General features: G+C 33.9%; 2 protein-coding genes across 2 annotated transcripts; one reads left to right on the plus strand and one right to left on the minus strand.

Moving 5' to 3' along the window:
- The first annotated feature begins 791 nt into the window (after nt 1-791).
- Nucleotides 792-13,648, plus strand: LOC116767268 (uncharacterized). The gene is made up of 6 exons (XM_061527276.1): nt 792-842; nt 6,915-7,003; nt 7,746-8,213; nt 11,794-12,014; nt 12,082-13,100; nt 13,300-13,648. Exons 1-5 carry the CDS (start codon nt 812-814, stop codon nt 12,515-12,517), a joined length of 1,245 nt encoding a protein of 414 aa, XP_061383260.1. The 5' UTR covers nt 792-811; the 3' UTR covers nt 12,518-13,100; nt 13,300-13,648.
- Nucleotides 13,123-14,708, minus strand: LOC116767681 (THO complex subunit 6 homolog). The gene is made up of 4 exons (XM_032658122.2): nt 14,488-14,708; nt 14,021-14,410; nt 13,667-13,829; nt 13,123-13,515 (listed from the first exon to the last, which is right to left on the minus strand). The coding sequence occupies exons 1-4, from the start codon at nt 14,589-14,591 to the stop codon at nt 13,195-13,197; spliced, it is 978 nt and encodes a 325-aa protein (XP_032514013.2). The 5' UTR covers nt 14,592-14,708; the 3' UTR covers nt 13,123-13,194.
- Nucleotides 14,709-14,821: the final 113 nt, after the last annotated feature.

A 14,821-nucleotide genomic window follows, 5' to 3' on the forward strand; every position in this document is an offset into this window, starting at 1 on the left:
TATAAAGTTATTGAAGTTACAAAAGACGACGATTTTAAAAATATAACTTGTTCATATTCGTTTTCTTGCGGATATGAAAACTTCGTGAATATTTTTTTGTTCCGAAGCTACAAATCAACTTAGTCTTAATTTACAATTAACAGTGGTCATTTCAATGATCTTAGGAGTTCATATGTCAATTTAAAAATATAATGGCCTAATAAACAGGTACGTTGCATTGATATTAAAAAAATATATAAAAATGTATGTGGGCGATAAAAAAGGAGCTTTAGGTATTAGCTGCAAAACACATTTTTTATTTTATTATTTCTTCTGGAATGTTCCGGACAGTTTTTCAAACTCTCTAAAGTATAGGCTATGTTTAGGACAATTATTATGTACGTAAATCATTGAATATTAAATATGTATAACAAACAAATATCATTCGAGATCGAAGTAACTGGCAACAGTCGACATTATATAACCTGATAACCTGTTTTCGTTTTGGATTAAATTATTTAATTTAATATATATTAAATAATGTTTACAAAAAACACCTAAGTGTCAGACAATAATAAAAACATAAATATACACCTAGTTCATGTTTAATACTCATAAAATGTAGCTACACAGTTACATCTATATAAAAGACTTAATTAAAAATCCAGACCCTACCATTTTCGTCTAAACTCATTTAAGTGAATATGTAATTTGCAATGAGTAATTTGCCCTTTTGTTTTGAGTTTAACCACCCCGTGATACTGTCGCGGGTGCCGGAGCGTGTCGTAACTATCATTTACTCAGCAGGCGCGTGCCAAGTAACACCTTCATCATGAAGAGGATCCTGAGGATATTTAGAGATAGTGAGTTATATTTTGTCAAATAACCCCCACTTATTCCTCATAAAAAAGTTAATGGCACTGCACTTTAACCTTAGGACAAGTTTTGCTACGTCATATTAAATACAAACAATTTCGAGTTTATCACACTTCAATATTCGTGCATGATAGCATCAACTTGGGCGTAAATTTAAAACTGGGAACTACCTATCTTTAGTTTGTCGCTGTAAACTCGTGGTTAGAGTATCCAGACACTATATAAGTAGTGATATATAAGACCTTCGCGAGTATTTATTTAAATAAAACTTATATTTTTTTGGGATGAACCTACTACGTGTTTTTTATTATTTTCAACTACATACTATTCTCATCTCGTCTGTCCGTGATCACGGATGCTGTAAAGTAACCTAAAAGTAGGAAGTATAAAATAAAAAAACCGCGTAGTACAAAAAAAATATTTCTATTTAAACTATGTACCTAAGTAGTTTAAAACAATTACAAGTGAAAGAACTTTTTTATAACACTTACTTTTAAAACTATATAAAAAATGTCAAAATTTAAATAAATATATAATTTCAAATTTACAATAAATTTTAATGTATATAGTGTAAAAATGAACGTAAAACGATTTTAAAATAATGGTTTTAAATCTCGTCCTAATAAGTTGTTAAAAAAAGTAATAAAAAGCTTTAAAAATTTATAAATCAGTTACAGTGTACTCTGCTGGATTGAAAGATATCTTGATGCTGTATAGAAAATAAAAATATTGTGAGATGAATCAATATACTCAACTAAGCAAATCGTGTCAATTGTTCAGTGGCCAAGGGGCGGAAACTCGATATCCGGGTGTCGCAAGTTCGAAATTTTGCGGATATGAATTGTTTAATATACAGTGATACAAATGAACTTCGATTAATAGTTTAAAATTTAGTAATGTTAAAGTATAAAAAATTAAAAATAGTCTAAATTTTGTAGAAAGCGTACATTTTATATAGAAATAAATAATCATAAACAGTAAACTCTCAAGACATCAACGAATTGTGTGACTTATGACGTTTATATTATACATTTAGTTGCATAGCTTCTCGAATCTTCCAATCATGTATATATTATATCGTATAATTTTCGACGATTTTTGAATAAAATACTGCAAACGTTCCGTGTATAGTCACGATGCCAACTGTTGGTAAGCATGGTGCATACTGATTGTAAGTGGAGAGTTATTTTCGAATTTAAAAAAATATATATTCATAATCAAAAATTTCCACGTTTTTTTGAATTCGTATAATAACTTATATTTACCATTTAGTTGATACGTTTATAAATATTTCATTAGTCATGATGTTATCTTGTCGTGGTTACGAATTTTATAAAAATACAAGTAATTGTAAAAGGGATATATAATATATTCATAGGGAGTTGCCATATATTTCAAGGAAACAAAAAAAAGATAGTTTGAGTCTTTAATGAGTCCGGTTATTTTAAGTTATAATCAAGATAAAATTCATAAGTAGGTGAGATCGTGATGCTGAGGGTTGGTGCGGTGTAATTTGTGAATTCCTGAGGAATGCGCGTCGCTCGCAGGACGAGTGTCGGCGGAGGTTGCGGGGTCACCGCGGACTGGCCCCGAGCCCCGCCCTCCTAATTGAGGCTGCCCACGCGAATCATTTTTAAGGATCCATATCGCTGACCGTATATGTAAAATCAAGTTGCCGAGAATTGATTTGCGGTGTACGATAAAATTCACTATTTCAGTTATAACTTAAACCGTGAGAATATTAAAACGAAGTCAGTGTTTATATGAAGCTGTTGTTGCTAGATTAATCTTTTAATGAGTTTTATTCGCTTAAATATATAATCACGTAGTTTCATTCTACATTCTTGTTGTTTCAATCTTCCTAATTTAACGCGTCTCATATCTTTCATAATAAAATGTATCCCCCATTGATCCCGCACAGACAATAACTTAGCTACAACGAATTGTTAATGACATATCTATTCCTAGCTTAATACGTAATTTTATATATTAAAATAAGAGGCTTTGGTTTTATTTTACGAAAATCACACTTACATAAATAAGTACGTTTATATTTTATGAGGAGGTGAAAAGGTTGAAATCTTATATCATATATTCTTTCCATCTCGATACTTATATCCGAGAGCTTTCGCCTGTACTTATGAATATAATTCACGAGTTATATGTAATTAGCATATAAACTGATCGCGTCGATCAGCAATACGTAGTCATTATTATCTATTTAATGTAAGCGTTATTATATCTTTTAAAATTATTCATTAGCGATTACTGACAACTATTGAGAGACAATGACGAGAACACTATTAACATATAATTTTTATTTCATACGAATTTATTTCATTATTTATACTAAACCATATTTAATAATGCCTAAGACAACCAAGATGTAGAAACGTACATGAGTGCATTGTGAGATTAGCGTTGCATTCTTTAGAAATTGCGTTACTTCCACGATAAGGTAATAACCTATGCAAGATTACGTAATGTGCGATCCGAGGAGCGTTCTCTGAAATCCACTTCGGACCTCGCATGAGATTCATTTTTCGCAATTACGATACAGTTTTTACCAAATTTAAGTACGTTCTGCCTTCATGCTTTATGAGAAACCCATTTACTCAATAATTTTATAATTTTTAATACTTGCTGATAGCAGTTAGTTTTGGACTAACTATTCAAACCCCAGTCTGTTAACATAAATTAAAAAAGTAAATTCTATAACAAATTCTTTTGACAGCCAATCTATATCACCTTAGAAGGGGTTATGTTCTGTCGAGCTGAATAACGATAATTTCCTTGTTTTTTATTTATAAATCTATAGGATTCTGTTCCACCTAGAAACTATTGGTTTTCAATTTGTAGATGCAAACTCGCACAAGACTACAGTATGCTCAAAATAAGTTTAATTTGTCCCACTACATACGATAGTTTTCTATTGTAATTCATAAATCTTCGCATATTATAGTATTAATAGATTATTAAACGAGAAAGGGCGAACGCGTTGTGTGCAGTATAATACAGACATATGGTAAGCACACTTCGCTTACTTAGACGAGTGTTGTCAACAACCAGAAGTGTGACAAATTCGTAATACCATCTTCGTCACGGCCTCACTGTATTTGCGATAACACGATCGTTCCACTGACCTCAACTACTGCGCTTTCAATTCTTAACACTTATATTTAAATAAAATGCTTCTAATCAGTATAATTTTAATGATTTCACGCTTTTATTTAACAGCGTTGTTTTTAATTGTAATTTCCTCGAGTTGAACACGGATTGTTCTCCGTATTGTAACCCGCGCAATCGTCTGCGTTCCCACGATGCAATTATCGAGCGCCTGCACTTACCCTTAATTTTATCCTGTTTCCTACCAACTTTAAACAGCGCACTATAGCGTAATCGCTCCTAATGTTCAAATAATAATGTCCGTTACAAAGTACTATTACAGATTCATGATGTAGGTACGTAAACCTCGCAAATAGACCTCAAACAATATCATAATATAATCACACAGCTATGTTATTATTTATAGAGAAATAATATTTATTGTTATAATAGGTATTTTAAGAAATATCATATCGTGCGCTACAATCTCAAATAGAAATCGGTAATTATCGGTTTCGTATCTAATTCATGGGCGTTACTAACATATAGTCGGACGTCTTCGATTTTTAATTTTGTGATAATGGTCTTTGATGCGGAATACTGCCTTTGAGGCGTTGTTGATTTACTTCACTGTTAAACTTCCATTGTTACCGTATATTAAGTAATTTTAAAATTCCGCTCATCCTGTATAATAACTACATTGTATATAAAATGCCTAGCTAAACTTTATGATTTTATATGTATGTATTTAAATATATACATAGATATCTATATACATATACAATAAATATTATACTATCAAAGAACTTCTTTTAAAATAAGAGAAAAAGTTAAGATAATTTCGAATAAAACTATTATATTACGACTATGACAATCATATTAGTTTGGTATGTTGTATTGAATAGCAATGGCTTCATTGCCGCCAAAGCTTGTTATCTGACAAGGCGTGAAAATACAATTCAATGCGCGGCAGCACGAGCATGTCGACATGTCTGGAATGTGTCCCGGCCTTTAGGAATGTTAAGGATTCACGATTGCCGAAAACGTGCGTCAGTGCTCCTACCGTGACGATAGTGACACGCACCCTTCTGTGATTTGGTCAGTAGACCTACATTCCATTTTCAAATATGACATTGTTTATTGACATAAAAAATGAATCTGCACAAATTTTTATGCCACAATATCGTACATGACCGCTTGTAATATAAGATTGAAACTTGATCACTTAAACATCAACTGTTGTTAAAATTTCCACATCCTGATTTTGCGGATAGCCAACCGTCTCGTTTTCCAGTTTCAAGGAACTCGATGGTTATACGAAGATTAATTTAAAACAAAAAAACAGGTAACCAAAATATTATCACACAGAAAACACCAATTTGTAGACGTAAAAAAATGAAACCGTCATAGATCTAATTAAGACGTGTGAAGTTATGTTTGGATTTATTATATGTAACATAAAACAAGCGTTTGTAAGAGAGACAATGAAGCGTTGTGTCTGATACAGTCTTTTTTTTTACAAACATGTGATGTTCAACGTCAAAACATCGAACAGTTTGTAAGTAATGTTTGAATCAATTTCATTTTGTGATAATGAGACTAATCTGAAAATATACTCGCCTGAAAATGTTTGCATTGACGATTATGATAAATTTCATTGTCATTAAGCAATTCTATAATCAATATATTAGTTTTTAATATTACAGGAATGCTGAGCTAAGACGTGAATAAAAAAATAATTAGGTTGAAAATACAAATTCATTAACCTGCAACCTCTGAATATTCTCTTTAAGTTGCTTTCAGTTTTGCAGCTGATTTCATTATTTTTAGATCTAACATACTGTCATGTAAGAATGTATTTTTATATTTAGAAATGATTTTAACAGACGCTTCATTGTTTTCCCTAAATCTTTTGATTAAAGCTTTAAGAACGCCAATACCATACAATAAGAATGTGTTTTAGCTCGCAAATTTATATTACAAAAATAATTTATAATATCTTAGACGTAGTCATACATAAATAATAACCATCTCGGTAATGAACGTTCTCGAAGACGATCAGGAGTTCGCTTGTGTCCCGGGGCTGTTGGGGCAGACAGCTCCCACGTCGTGAGAACCTAGCTTTATTAAATGACCAACATGTCACATTGGAGCTTCTTTTATAAATTTTTATTTATATTCTGTTATATTTTTTACTCTATTATTTCTTTAATTTAACGCGTGTTTGTAATTTAACTTTTAAGGTTCATTGTTTAGGTTTAAGAGTTTCATAAAAGCACAGGAATCGCATTAACCCGCAGTTGTTTTTGTAATAATATAACTGTAAATTGTCTTAAAGTCGCTACGCCAATATAAAGTTGATATTTTTTAACGCTTTTACTTTCCTTAGCCCGCGAGTTTACAACTCATTCAAAGTAGAATTTGTTTAGTTCTTCAGTCACTGACGTGAGGCGGTGATGAACGGACAGTGTTACATTTTAGTGACGTTATTTTTCGCACGCGTGATATTTTTCTTTCCATAGGTTTGTTGCGTTTGAAAATAAAAATCATAAAAATTACATTTTTAATATGAATTTTATATTTATATAAAAAAGTAATATTATTTTTCCTAAATGCTTCAATCGTTTTAATTTGAAATTAAATTAATGGTACTTTTTTCGATTTTTTTAATGTTCTAACTTCGTAAGCATTTCAGATAAAAGTCTGAATACGAAATATATATAATGCAGTCATTATCTTTAGCCCTTTAGTTTTTTATTTATTTACGAATACTTTGAACTTGCTGCGTGCCTTACATAGCATATTATAGTCAAATCGCGTGCAAATGTTACTTTGCCGTATGGAAATCGGCATTTCAGTGAATAAGTATAGGTTAAGCAGAACATATACATGAAGTGGTGAAAGTGATAATGTGTGATGTGATGACTGCCTTGTAAATAAAGTAATTTTTACAGGTATTACAATCAAAGACCAAAGACCAAGACAACAAGAACACGGAGTCGAAGAAGCAAGACAGTGTGAAAATCAAGAGACATTTAGAACGGTAAGAACGTGTGTAAAGTATGATTAATATGTTTGTATAATTCTTATCATATTTCGAATCAATAATATTAATAATATTTCTAACTATAATTTTATTTAGACTCTTTTATAACGTTTATCAATATCATTGTTTTAAAAATTAAAAGTTCGCCCATGAAAAAGACCGAAAATAAAAGAAAACGCGACTGAATCGGATTTGTGGTTTTGATAATGAACTGATACCCAACCAAAAAAACGTTTTATTTACGAAGACAATTTTCCGCTCCCCATTTTGGGTAGTACCGACTACCGAGGTGTAATAAAATTAAGGATATATTAGTGTCAGTAAAATTTAAGGAGTTGTTTTGCTACTCCTAAACATGTATAAATAAAAATATGGATTTGTCTCTTAGTCTGAATTTAACAGAATATGCAATGTTAACAATCATTTGATTGTTAACGCATTGCTACATATTTACGTATTAGCAACGTAATAAAACAATATGCCACAATAAAACATTATACGAACTTCTGCAAAAATATTTGTCATACAAAAAAGGCTTTATTAAAATATTTTATTTCCTTTCATATACCATACCATATAATTAGGGCTTATTCTTCATTCGTGTAATACGTGGAGAAAAGTTTCGCGTATTCGCTTTTTACTTTTTGGTATCTACAAACGTTGGTATATTTTTATTTACAATATTCGTACGTAACAAGGAATCAAATATAGTTTCTAACAAATACTTATCGTATTTCAGGATTTAGCCTCTTATGAGGCGATAGACTTATTGGCAAATTGCAAGATAACCGACGTCGATGACGTTCCATCTGAAGGTGAATACGCTGAAATAGAAATGGGTGTGTGGCATTCCACGCCGCTGGCACAGAAACATAAGTCCAAGGTATCTCTAACCTGGATCCTGAAAGATAATCTAGATAAATCTGACAGGAAAACAGAAGGACCAAAAAACTACAATTATGAAAGAGCAACAAAACAAATAGATCGAAACACAAAATACGTCAAAGAAAGATTCGTACGACGTAATGATTGTAATCGTGATCAGAGATTTAAAACGGCCTGCGAGGAGTTTGCCAACATTGAGGACACGTGTTCAGACACGAGCGTCGGGACAGAGGAATACAAGAAGAAACACAGGCACAGGCACAGAAGGAGGAAGAAAAGGTTCGGATACGATATCCGAGATTTGGACTCGTTCCTGACTGAGGTATATTTTATATAGTTTTCATTAAATCCTCAAACATATAGCACGTCCGACAATGAATTATATCGCGGGAAACAACAAAGTTTCGATTCTATCTTAATTCCATATACAAAATATTACTACTAAATTCGTTCCGATTGTATCCTTTGAAGGTTTTAAAATAAAAATATGATTACAGCCGCCCGCTTAAGAGAAATAATTAAGAATTTTTCATTTTTACATATTAAGATCCAAGCAAAGAGCCGTTCATCATCCTGTTTCGGAAATGACGCGTAGGATCGCCAACAAAAAGTATTAGGCTGAATAATTAGTTTCATAAACCTCCACGCCCGGTGGCCGCGCTGCTCTCAGGTTGTGAAACATATCGATCAAATATTTTCACGTAATTTTATTTAAAAAGATTTCGTTCGTAAAAATAAATCAAAGATTTTTCACGTTTTTTTTTTTATTATTATTATTATTCGGGAAAGCAATTTTTGTCCTCATTCCCAAAAAAGATCGAGTCACAGATCCGAAAGATACTAGACCGATAGCCTTAACAAATACTATATCCAAAATCTTTTTCTCAGTTCTACAAACGAGAATGACGCGATTCATGCTCAGCAACAGGTATTTTAGGCCAAATCACCAGAAAGGGTTTTTACCCGGAATTTCTGGCTGCCTAGAACACAACACTTTGCTGTCGGAGAGTTTAAAAGATGCTAGGAAAAGCGAGAGGCAAATTACAGTTTGTTGGATAGACTTAGAGAACGCGTTCGGGTCGATACAACACGAATTGATGCTATTCGCGCTAAGATGGTACAACTTTCCGCCCCTAGTTACCAATATGATCGCGTCGTACTACTCAAAATTAAAGTTTTCTATAACAACTAAAGAAGGCCATTCAAAAACTTTTAGTTACAATGTAGGACTATTTCAAGGTTGCTGTTTGTCTCCAATTGTATTTAATATTGTAATTAACATCTTAGTAGATAAATTAACCAGCAACGAGAAAAAATGGGGGTATCGGTTCAAGTTTAATAATAAATACACGGAATCCATTTTAGCCTTCGCTGACGATCTCGCAATACTGACACGTAACCCCAAACACTGTCAAGTACTATTAGATGAAGTGGATAGATTCTGTGAGTGGACCGATGGATTGAGGACAAAACCAAGTAAATGTCACTGTCTGTGTCTCGGTAGGCGGAGTACAAGATACACCTCATACGATCCGGGATTATCGTTAGGCGGTCAATGCATTTCTACGGTTACAGAAAATGCACCATTTAAATTTCTCGGTCGGAAGATTGATAATATAGGTCGTACTCCATCTTTAGAAGGTATAGTAGATAGCTTTTTAAACGATCTCAACAAGGTAGATAGCCAACAGATCAGTAACGTTAAAAAAGCTTGGATCTACGATAATTATCTGACTTCACGTTTAAATTGGCCTTTCCTCGTTTATGATTTCAATAAAACCCTTTTGTCAAAGTTAGATGCAGGCGTCATAAAGATGTTGAAGTTGTGGCTCGGGCTCGCGCTAACGGCTGATTCATCGGCTTTATTTAGGGATCGCAATAGTTTTGGGATGAGTCTAAAAAGGCCATCGGAGCTCTACAAACACCTGAGAGTTTCCAAGAGATACATCCTGGGGAAATCCCAGGATGACGTCGTTACATCGCTCCCAAAAGACAAAGATGCCCCAGAGCTAGAGTCAAGGCTTCAATTCCACAAGCAGTTTATGATAGGAGCGCAAAGTAACAGAGTAGGGCTAGGATCAAGTAGGAAGGTCCAAGATACGGATATATTGAAGTCTTTTATTCGGCAAGACGAGAATGATAAATATAAGATCCATGCAATAAGTTTAGAAATGCAGAACGAGTGGTTAGACATAGGAGATTTTTGCATCCCATTAGCACTAAAATGGCGCACCTTAATCCATGATTGGTCGCCAGCATTGCTAAAATTCTATCTCAATGCGTTCCAGATGACTCTCCCAGATCAGAGTAATTTAGTCAGATGGGGTAAAGGTACCGAAAAGACTTGCTATATCTGTGGGAAGGCAGTTGGAACTGCTAGGCACTTGTTAGTGGGATGTAAGGTACTCCTCGATAGCGGTCAATACTCGCGTCGTCACGATAGGGTTCTAGAAATCATACGTGAAGCGGTTAGTCTTTCGGTAGCCAGAGCGCAAAAGGAAATAACCACAAACGAGCGATCAGTAGGTTTTGTGAGAGAGGGCACTAGGGCTATAAAAACAAAAGTCAAGCCTTACTCCATCCTTAAAGCGGCTACGGATTGGACTATAATGATGGATACGTATGAAAAACAATACAAAATCCCCGAGGATATTTGTGCGTCGGCCTCCAGACCAGACATATTTATGTATTCGCGAATCTTAAAGCGCGTTGTGATGATAGAGCTTACGGTTCCTTGGGAAACCAACATCCCCAAAGACCATACCATCAAGGTCAACAAATATTACGAGCTCACAAACGAACTCACTCGAAATAGGTTCGTCGTGGATTTATACGCGGTAGAAGTGGGAGCGAGAGGTATAACGGCTAAATCTCTCTACAACCTGCTAAAAGACTTGGGCCTGTCCAGAACTCACATCAATTCGTTCTTGGAACGTACTTCGAAGGCAGCCCTAGTAGGTTCTTTTCAAATATGGTTAGGTAGGGAGAGGAGCTTGGACAGTGGAGGTGAGCGTTTAACGCGCGTTAGTTAGGGGCCCCTTAAACCTACACCTGGGTCGCAAGTCCCAGGCACTGTTGAAGCTCCACTCCCTGCAACGCAATGGACCCGGCACCCGCACGGTGAATCCATTGAATGCTAAGAGGTTTCGTCCCGTGTTAATTAGTTGACATTATTTAAATTTTGGGCATTACGATAGGTAAGCAAGGAATAGTACAGATTATATAAACTTATAGTGTAAAGAAAACATATGTACTTTATTTATCGCGATAGCTGTCTTTTAAATTTGGTCGGATTTTAGTTGCAATTCTTAACGTGATCAATTTTAATCACAATGACACTATGTTTTTGTTTCTGGTATGATTCTTAAAGTGAAAATAAAGTTTTACATAAATTTTGTTTAATATTTGCTAAAATATTATACAAACCTACTCAGATGTAGGTATGTTTAGAAAATTCGTCTATTACATAACAAGCTTCAATTAGTAAAGGTTTGGATCAAAATTCAATGTTCAATTAAATTTTTGTGGTATAAAATGTATGTCAAAACACGTTTCCCTTTCACCGTTCAATAGGACAGGCTAATTAATAACTCATGCCAATTTTATTAGGGACGATGGATGCAGGAAAGCTCGTTGAATGATTTTTTTTTTTGAAAAACTTTTAATGAATTACTCATAATAAATAATGATTATCGTATCTAAATATGAATTTTCCGAATTCACATTGACTCAGAACGACAGTCGACAACGATCACTCTTAGACCAGTTCACAACAATATCAGTTTTTTTTTTATTAATGAGAGGCATTCTACGACAGCTAGTAATTTATGTTTAATTATAGTTTATTTTTAAATCCACAATTAAAGCCTTCCGTACATTATCAAAACTATCGAATTTTTCAGGCTACAATCGATCGTCCTGGCAACATACCAGTAGTAATAGCTTTTCCCACCACCTTGTACCAAACGCAGAAGGAACTACAACGTGAGCTCACCCTGCCTCTGGGTACGGTGGTCAACGCCGTGTTTAAGAACCAGCAGTGGTTGTACACACAAACACCCCACGGCGACGAGGGCTACGTCATGTACAACGCCTGTCTGCCGTTAGGAATATTGCCTAGAAGGTAAAAAGAAATTGTAAACACAGTGATATCATTTCCGATAACTTACTAACTATATGTTACTCTACAGGTCCTCGCTCCAAAAGAAGACGCCATGTTGGGAAAGCAGCACAGATATTTATCCGAAGCCGTGCGGCAATCTGACTGACAACGAAAAGGAACAGCTCAGAGGAAGGACGCATTCAGAAAGCAGATATCGTCACAAAACAAAAAGACACAAGTCATGTGCTGAAAAGAACTTTGATAATCTATATTTAAGGACCATATCCTGCTCCAATTTACACGATAAGGAAAACAGGAACCAATCACGCAGACAGACGTTACTGGTGGTTAATAGTGCGTACACGGGGAGTTACTACAATAGAACGCTAACAGTGAATAAGGGGGAAGTAGTGGTGCTCGTGGATAGAGAGACTGACGTGGACTTGGAGTGGTTTTATGTGAAGAAGAGAGATGGAAGCGAAGGTTTCATCCCGGCTGCCATAGCTGGTCATGGGTACATCTAGTGTTAACTGTTTGATAATAACATTATCGTGTTTTTGCTTTCATTTATGTTAATAACATATATTTGTAGCACATAGTAGCTATTACGAATAAAACTTGCATTCGCTTAAATTATGAGTGTCTTAGAGTTATTAAAAAATCAGTAAAGCATTTGTATATTCCATGTAAAAGTTTTGAATAACATTCCTCATTAATCCATTATTCTAATGTTTCTCGCTACCTAATTATTATATTAAATACAAAATTAATTAAGTGTATAAAAATAGTCCGTTATTGCATTTATTATTTGTATAAAGATTATATATTTTTTATTTATTTCACATAGGTTTAAGTACAAGTCACTACAGTTAAGTAACTGTCTCTATGTCACAACGTAATTATAGACATCGGCAGAACTTCCGCGATCGCAGGCTATTAACGGCCATTATTATTACAAACATGTCACTACAAAGTCATGTCGAGATTTCTTCCTGTTATACTATCGCAGACAATCATGTATTTAAATTAATGTTTTTCTAAGTAGCATTTAACTTCTACCAAATAATTTTAATGTATCACGTGAAAAAAATATTAATGACAATATAGGTATGTAAATAAAACACTTGGCTTAATGGGATAATTCTTTTATTAATCTTAAACAAACAAATTAACAGTCTAATAATAATATTAAAAAATATTATCATCTGAAATGCAAGACTTGGTCTCTATAGTTGAATGTGGTACACAAGTCAATTTCGGGGCTGGAACCAGCTATTGTTAGGACTTTATGTGGGCTTGTTCTCAGCACCGCGGAGTACACTGTGGTTGATGACACTGGCAGCTCGACTCTTATATCTCCTGAGTAACTGAGCTGATACAAATGCTTGGCAGCCCCACCGGCAAACACGCAGTCATCATGAAAGAAGGACACATGAATTCCATGATCTGGAATATCAAACACCGTCACAACATCCAAGGAGCGTAGATGCCAAAGAGCCAATCTGGGACCACCTCCACATACCTGCAAGATTACTTTAAATATAAGATTTGCTATTTTTACTATTTTCATCAGTCATATATAGTTGTTCCAGGAATTAGTATCATTAGTTCTGTCTTTAGTTAATATATATATAAATAAAAGTAATAATAAATAATAGTGTTTCAACACTCACAATCCAATCATCTCCCAAAGCAGCGGCTCCCATCCATTTACCAATATCTGGTCTCGCAACTTTACTGTTATTGTATGGTTCGATTTTGTTATGACTTTTTTTCATTCTTGTGTCCCAGAGAAGGACCTTGCCATCTTCACCAGCAGAAATAAGTTGATGTCCACTGTGACAGATCAAGGTTTCATGTAAAACTTGACAAATTAATAAATATTATGAAGATATTTCATCTCAATATCAGATAACACATAGGTGAGAAACAAAGGATGTGAGTGTTCACCATTATTTTATGTGATTCATATAGAACTATCCATAATTACAATTTCACAACCAGTTATCTAAGTATGTTGTACTTACTTGCCATGTAAACAGTGTATATAATCAGAGTGGCCTTCCAAGGTAGACACGAGCTTACCATCTTCTAAATTGTATATATATATATTATTATCACCACATCCTACATATAGTTTTCCTTCTTCTTCACTATACCACAGATAATTAATATCACATTTCTCAATGAACGACTTTGGCTGTATTCTTATTGTCCATGCAGGTTTACCTAATTTTGGATGAATTACTGATTTCCAGTTCCATCCCAATATTTCATTTACTGAGCCAACAATTAAAAAATTCTCTGTGCTCACTAAACTACATACTTGATTCTCTGATTCTAAAGTATGAATGTGTTTTGGCTTGTTATAATCTGGTGTAAGTAGTTCTATCACAGGATTAAATATGTTATCGAGACTGAAAAATAAATACGAATCTTAGGAATCATATAAAAATAAATAGATATTGAAGCGTTATGCACTAAAAATCCTTACTCAAACACTGCTAGTTGTCCATAAATATTACCGGCTACCAAATATTTACCACACGGAGAATATGTTTGGCATAAAACCGTGTTATAAAATATCTTATCAAGCATTTTCGCTTGTATATATATGTCGAATAACAAATTAATTACGATTATTAAAATAAATTTTTCAAATGTAATTGTATTAAAATTAAACCAAACAACCCTAACTAATGCACATTGACATTTGACAATTAAATCAGCGAGAATTAATAATTGGATTCACGTTTCTAAAACGCATCTTGACATTTGTAAGAATGGTATTTTTATAATATTAATTCCTATTAGTACTTAGCTGGAAA

This window comes from Danaus plexippus (genome assembly GCF_018135715.1).
Source record: "Danaus plexippus chromosome 9 unlocalized genomic scaffold, MEX_DaPlex mxdp_24, whole genome shotgun sequence".
In the NCBI taxonomy this organism is placed as follows: domain Eukaryota; kingdom Metazoa; phylum Arthropoda; class Insecta; order Lepidoptera; family Nymphalidae; genus Danaus; species Danaus plexippus.

What these genes read in the sequence shown, in the direction of transcription:
- LOC116767268 (XM_061527276.1), top strand. Translation starts at nt 812, where the DNA reads ATGAAGAGGATCCTGAGGATATTTAGAGATA. An exon ending in CCTGAGGATATTTAGAGATA is followed by an intron (nt 843 to 6,914) that starts GTGAGTTATATT and finishes TAATTTTTACAG; the next exon opens with GTATTACAATCAAAGACCAA. An exon ending in TTAGGAATATTGCCTAGAAG is followed by an intron (nt 12,015 to 12,081) that starts GTAAAAAGAAAT and finishes GTTACTCTACAG; the next exon opens with GTCCTCGCTCCAAAAGAAGA.
- LOC116767681 (XM_032658122.2), bottom strand. Translation starts at nt 14,591, where the DNA reads ATGCTTGATAAGATATTTTATAACACGGTTTTATGCCAAACATATTCT. An exon ending in GGACAACTAGCAGTGTTTGA is followed by an intron (nt 14,411 to 14,487) that starts GTAAGGATTTTT and finishes TTTATTTTTCAG; the next exon opens with TCTCGATAACATATTTAATC. An exon ending in CTTTGGGAGATGATTGGATT is followed by an intron (nt 13,516 to 13,666) that starts GTGAGTGTTGAA and finishes GTAATCTTGCAG; the next exon opens with GTATGTGGAGGTGGTCCCAG.